The sequence below is a fragment of the Chrysochloris asiatica genome, unplaced genomic scaffold (assembly GCF_000296735.1).
Source record: "Chrysochloris asiatica unplaced genomic scaffold, ChrAsi1.0 scaffold00023, whole genome shotgun sequence".
NCBI lineage: Eukaryota > Metazoa > Chordata > Mammalia > Afrosoricida > Chrysochloridae > Chrysochloris > Chrysochloris asiatica.
The window spans coordinates 2,252,791-2,259,632 of NW_006408541.1; the positions used below are offsets into that span (position 1 = coordinate 2,252,791).

Below are 6,842 nucleotides of genomic sequence, written 5' to 3' on the forward strand. Positions count from 1 at the left end.
CATCCATCCATCCATGCATCCATCCATCCATGCATCCATCCATCCCATGGCCATTGTGTCAAAGTAGAAATGTACTTTATAGGGTTTTCAATGGCTGATTTTCAGAAGTAATCACCAGGTCTTTCTTTCAAGGCACCTCTAGGTGGATTTGGGTCTCCAACCTTTCGTAGCACCTGAGTGCATTCATTGTTTGCTCCACCCAGGGACTCCTAGAAAGGAGTTGTTGTTGTTGTTAAGTGCCTTCGAATCGGTTCCGACCCATAACAACCCTGTATAGGGTCTCTGAGAAGCACCTGGTGAGCTTGAACCACTGACCTTGCGGTTCAGACCGACTTTTCAGTCCAGCGCATTAGCCCACAGCACCACACCAGGACTCCTAGAGAGCAGTAGGGTGGGGATTTTAACACAACACTGATGGCTCATTGCTGCTGCTGGCTACATCCTCCAAGTGGCTACCTGAGAAAACTTCACAGGTTATGGGCTCCAATGAAACAACGCCAGCAGGGTTCCACGACCAACTTTTAAAATAACATGCAGAACCTCCTCCTTCTTCTTAGATTTTAAAGCAATTTTGAACTCTTTGAAAACTCTACTTAATTACATATAAAGAATGTTCCCATAGACTCCTTTATGCATATTACATTAATAAAGACTCATATTATGCATAAAACTTCAAATTGCATCGTTCCCTAAGAATTAAAAAAAAAAAAACCCACCCAAAAAACCCCTCATTAAGAATGGCATAATTTCAAAACTGATGGGGTTTGGGTTGGCCTGAAATCATCGATGTTTTGCCTTCTGTGGTTCTGAATACTGCATCCCGCCAAAGAAGCGGGACTTCTGAAACATGGGGCTTCCTTGTGTTGGGTCCTGGAAACAGTTGAAAGGTTGTGAATCAGTGACCCATCACCCACTGAAGCCCACACAGGCATTTTGTTTTTGATACTCTATTATATAAATCGGAGTCACCATTTGTTACGGGTTGAATGTGTCCCCTATTAATATATGTTGTGGGAAAGATTCCTGGTGTCATGTGGTTCCTTGTTATGTTAATGAGGTCATATCCCTATAGGTTGTGTCTTCTGATATATAACAACTGAGCAGATTAGGCGGAGTAGCAAGTGAGTACAGCTGGGTAAAGACAGATGTCATGCCACCAAGGAACCAATGGACAAAAACAGAAGAGACAAGAACTTGCCCCAGCATCTACAGAGAGAAAGTCTTCCCTGGAGCTGGTGCCTGGAATTCTGACTTCCAGTCTCTTACGTTGTGACGAAACACATTTCTGCTTGTTAAGGTCACCACTTGTGGTATTTTGGTATAGGAGCCCTTGGTGGTATATTGGTATAAGTGGGTTAATGGTTCAAACCCACTAGCCACCCCAAGGGAAAAAGATGAAGCTGTCTGTTCCCATTGAGACTTAGTCTCAGAAACCCTATGTAGGAGCCTGTAGGGTATCTCTGCATCCAAATTGACTCGATGACAGTGAGGGTTGAAGTAACTACGACACCATTGTAAACGCAGAAGGTTGCATCTAAACGTCTGGGTTTCTTGAACAATCAGAGGACTTGGCTGACATCCTGCAGGACAACTAAACTGGGCTAATGGCAGCTGCCCCTTTGGGTGGGACCAGGGGGCTTTTTGCCAGTGTCCCCCTCACTCCTTATTCATTGTGCCCAGCCTCTTCTCCTATCTGGTCCCCATTTACTTCTGAACCTGTGATCCCTGGTTTAGGGGTGTAAAGCATATTTTACCAGCAATTCCTTACATACACATCTGCCTTTCAGTCAGATTAGACTTCCATGTGCCTTCTCATTGCACCCGAACCTCCCAACTGCTCAACCATGCAGGAAAGGACTACCAGCCCATTCTACAGATGGAAAATCTGAGGCCATAGGACCGAAGAATCAGATAGACCAGCTCCTCATCTCAATGTCTCCCTTTATGAACTGTGGGCCTCTGTACTTCTTGGACCTCAATTTTCTTATCTGTAAAATGGGCATGAAACAGCACCCATCTCAGCTCAGGGTGTTTGGAGTGTCAGTGAGGTGGTCTGGTGAAGCATCTAGAACATGCCAGGCAGCTGGTGAAAGCCTGTGAGTCTGGGCGGGAAGGATTCAGTTGTCTTCACCAGTGCTCAAAGATTGGAGGCTTGGAGTCCACCCAAGGCACCTAGGTAGAAAGCGCTGGCAGTCAACTTCTGGAAAACCCTGTGGAGCACAGCTGCACTCGGGACACACATGCGGGTCACCATCATGAGTCCGAATCTGGTAGAAATCTTGTTCTTACAAATTATCCACTTCAAAACTGTTTATTCTTTCAAGTGATTGATTTATAACCACCCGGCTTATGAAATGTGTATTTACCTCCTCGAAGGGGGTTGTTAAAAATCCCCACTTCTGAGCCCAGTTTTTCCGTGCTTCAGTTTCAGCTTTCAGGCGGTATTTCCTATTAAAAAAGAGATGTTTCTAAGGGCCAGATGGTGGTTGAAAATGGTTAAAAAACAACACTCTGGAAGGTCCAGTTGGAAACTGTAATACTCGTTAGTCACAAGGACTGAGTGAAAACTCTTTGAGGGATGGAGTCTGGGACATTTCCCTGTCCCACACAATGGTGGGGAGACCCATGGCTAGCTAAACGTTTACAGGAGGAAGCTACTCTGGGAATGAAGACCTGGAGCTCACGCCCCCCGAGGGGCCTCCTAGGTACAAGATCCTCTCTCTTTGTAATGGTGTTGGGTGCCTTCGAGCCAGTTCCAACTCAGAAACCCTATAAAGTGTCGCTATGAGTCAGAACTTACTCCATGGCACACAACCACCACCAATGATAAATCTTCAGTCTGCAATTAATCAAACATACAATCAAAATGTATAGATAACTACTGGTGATTTGGAAACCAAGAGGCAGAGCCAGTAACTGGAAAATGTGGCTTTGGTGGTAGAAATGATGCTGGAGATCACATGGTGGAATTTTGCAAGACCAATGATTTATCTATTGCAAATCTTTTAAAAACAACATAAGAAGTGCCCTCAAGTTGGTGCTGACTGATAGCGACCCCATGGACAACAGAACAAAACAATGCCCAGTCCTGTGCAATCCTCACAATGGCTATACTTGAGTCCAGCGCTGCTGCCATTGTATCAGTCTGTCTTGTTGGGGTGTGTGTGTGTGTGTGTGTGTGTGTGTGTGTCTTCCTTTCCCCCCATGACCCTCCACTTTACCAAGCCTGATGTCCTTCTCCAGGGACTAGTCCTTTCTGATACTATGCCTGAAGTATGAAAGACAAAGTCTCGCCAACCTGGCTTCTAAGGAGCATTCTGGCTGTACTTGTAACAATATAGATTTGTTTGTTCTTCTGACAGTTCACAGCACTTTCAATATTCTTCTCCAATACCATAACTCAAAAGCACCTATTCTTCTACAGGCTTCCTTATTCGCTGTCCAGCTTTCACATGTAGATGAGGTTATTGAAAATACCATGGCTTGGGTCAGGTGCACCTTAGTCCTCAAACTGACATCTTTCCTCTTGAACACTTTAAAGAGGCTTTGTGTAGCAGATTTGTCTAATGCAATACGTCATTTGATTTCTTGACTGCTGCTTCCATGAGTGTTAATTGTGGATTTAAGCAAAATGAAATCTTTGACAACTCCGATCTTTTTTTTTTTTGGTTTATCATGATGTTACTTATTAGTCTGTTGGGAAGATTTTTGTTTTCTTTACATTGAGATGCAATCCATGTTGAGGGCTGTAATCTTTGTCTTCATCAGTAAATATTTTAAATTCTCTTTGCTTCTAACAAACAAGGTTGTATCATTTGCATATTCCAAGTTACTAATGAGTCTTCCTCCCATCCTGATGCTACGCTTTTCTCATATAAACCAGCTTCTTGGATTATTTGTTCATTGATTGAATAAGTCTGGTGAAAGAATACAACCCTGGCACACAACTTTCCTGATTTAAAACCATCCAGTGTCCTCTTGTTCTGTTCAAGTGACTGCCTCTTGGTCTATGTACAGTTCCTCATGAGCACAATTAAGTGTTTTGGAATACCCAGTCTTTGCAATGTTATCCATAGCTTGTCATGATCCACACAGTTGAATGCCTTTATAAAGTCAATAAAGCACAAGTATACATCTTTCTGGTATTCTCTGCTTTCCTCCAAGGTCTGACATGAGCAATGATGTGGTATTAACTGGTCTTCCTTGTAGACATATGGATATTATGGTGTGAGGGTCAAGCCTTGGGCCTCCAATACAATGTTGGTGATTCAAGCCCACCAGACACTCTAAGGGAGAAAGATGAGTCTGTTTGTTTCAGCAAAGAGTCACAGTCCCAGAAATCCTAAGTGACAGTCCTATTCGGCCTTATAAGGTCCATATGATTTAGAATTTACTCCATGACAGTGAGTTTTTAAAATAAAGGTTTTGCCAGGAAATGGTGAAAGTCATAAAGATGGTAAATAGGGTAACTGAAGTTTAAGGGTAAGCAAGTATATTTTTTTTTTCCTAAACTTTATTCATTTGCATCTAAATTAGCAGCTTACTATACTGGTTAAAACTTAAAAGAATTGGGAAAACGTCATTTAGCAATCTGATAGAATGCAAAATAAAATATCCATTACAAATGTCTGTGAACATAACAAATTTTAGAGAACTGATCTATTTTTAAATTAAAGTCTATTACTAAAACAACACCAACAAACACCAAAACAGGGAGATAAACAGATGAAGTATAAAGTACACAGGTCTACCTCTAATTCAAATGGGACAATTATGAAGATATTTGGTTTCTTTTAAAAAATTCGACAAAAAAGTGCTAAAAATAAGAGCGCATTAGCAGGCCTTCAAGAAACAAATATTTGCTTATTGTAAAGCCACATACGAGAAAATTCCATTATTAAAAAATGTCATTTGTCTACGAACTGTTTGAAGCTCTCTCATATTTCACACCTCGTGGTAGACCTAGTAGAAGGGGCAAGGCTCTGTCGTGTCCTGTTGTTTCTAGCTTTGTCCCCTTTCCTCAAGGCCCCTGGCCACATTCTTAGGCTTGCACAGATGGGGTGGGTTCGGCCCACCTGAGGACCGGATCCCGCACAGGGCGCTGCATTACCAGATCTCATCCTGAGCCACCAGGTTCATGCGCTCCGCCTCAGCGGTGCTGATGGTTTTCTGGGCCATGAGGCCTGGGGTCTGCTTCTGCCAGGCACGCTTAGACCCGGAGTTCAGCGTTTCGCGTCGCCGGGGAGACCGGTTGCCAGGCAACTGGAGACGCCAAGGCAGAAGCGGTGGGGGTGGAGCCGTTAGGCACTAAGAGCGAGGGAATCCTAGAGCCCGTGCGAGCAGCCTGTGCCCCTTCTGAGCCGTTTGACCACCTCCCAGGTGCCCCTCCTCTGTGAGGAACCTTAGGCAAAACTCAAGACCCAATCCTTCCCCTCCCTCCCCCCCCACCCCGTTTTTAAAGTGTGAACGTGCAACGGAAGTAATGTTGTTAAGTGCTGTCGAGTTGGTTCCGACTCAGAGTAACCCTACATATGGTTTCTGAGGAGCTGCAAATGATTTGGAACCGCCGACCTTGCGGTGGAGTGTATAAACCCTGGGCGTAGCTCTTAATGAATGACATCAGAGACTGCACACCTGCGAATTGCTTTTGGAAGAGAGAGCTTCACCACTATCTAAACTTTGTGTGACTGGAATCATCCAGAATGTTTCCTTGGTGCCGGACTTCTGGCTTCTACGTAGGGCTAGGTTGAGAGATCTGTCTATAGAAGACCATTTCCATCCTGCTATGAGATGGGCCACGGTGCTGCTATGAAAACACTGTCCATGTCTGGCGAACGCTATGTGTTGTTTCGGTGGGCAGTTACTCTTTATGTTGTTGTTAAGTGCCGTGTAGTCCGTTTCTGTATCCAGTTACCAAGGAGTAGCTGGTGGATTTAAAGTGCCAAACTTGTGGTTAGCAATCCAGTGCTTATGTTACAACGCCACACCACGACCACCTACTCTTTATTGTTGTTGTTGTTAAGTGCCCTCGACTCATAATGACCCTGTATATAGGGTTTCTGAGAGTGGCTGGCAAATTTGAACTGTGGACATTGTGGTTACCAGTCCAGTGCTGATCCTACAGCACTACACCAGGACTCACCTGCTCTTTATAACAAGCCCAAAATGAAGTTCCAGGAGCCCTAGTGGTAGAGAGGCTAAGCCTTCAGCTGCTAACCAAGAGGTTGGTGTTCGAATCCACTAATAGTTCAGTGGTAGAAAGACTTGGTGATCTACTCCTATAAAGATGTCAGTCATGGGAAATGCTATGAGGACAGTTAGTCCCACCTGGGGTTGCTATGAGATGGCCTTACTGGACAGGAGCCCACAATATTGTATGCTCTGCTGGACAGGAGCCACTTTATTGTATGCTCTGCTCTCCCTGTTCACCCTGCTAGGACCAGTCACCAGGTCACTGGGTCTCTGTGATTGTTGACTGACTTACTGTCCCCTAGACTTCCACCCTACCATGCTGCCCTAGGCTGTAAGAGACAGCAGCGAAGGGTATGGATGGTTACCCAGGCTTTAGGGGATACTCATGGTCTGAGCTGCCCTGGGAAACATGGATATACAGTCCTGACAGGGCTGGGGAAGAGGAGGTAGCATGTCATCTCCAGAGAAGTGCCCAGACTCCACTTCTGGGGAGGCGAGCTTATCTTCCAGCTGGGTAGCATGATGCTCCCTGACTTGTACTTTTGTGGGTGTCTGGAGGATGGCACAGCTGGGCATTTTCCTCTCAGACCCAGCCCCCTCAAAGCTGCTCTGGCTGTTGGAAACGCCTCGCAGAGGCCCAGTGTGACAAT

The 6,842-nt window shown here is 44.9% G+C and overlaps 1 protein-coding gene across 1 annotated transcript in view; it reads right to left on the minus strand.

Moving 5' to 3' along the window:
* Positions 1 to 5,178, minus strand: part of LOC102831559 (chromosome unknown open reading frame, human C20orf85) — an 11,456-nt gene extending 6,278 nt beyond the window's left edge. The window contains exons 1-2 of the mRNA XM_006839149.1: positions 5,111 to 5,178; positions 2,367 to 2,448 (exon numbers count right to left, since the gene is read on the minus strand). Of these exons, the coding sequence (XP_006839212.1) occupies positions 2,367 to 2,448; positions 5,111 to 5,178 (150 nt within the window). The remainder of the gene's footprint in view (positions 1 to 2,366; positions 2,449 to 5,110) is intronic.
* Positions 5,179 to 6,842: the final 1,664 nt, after the last annotated feature.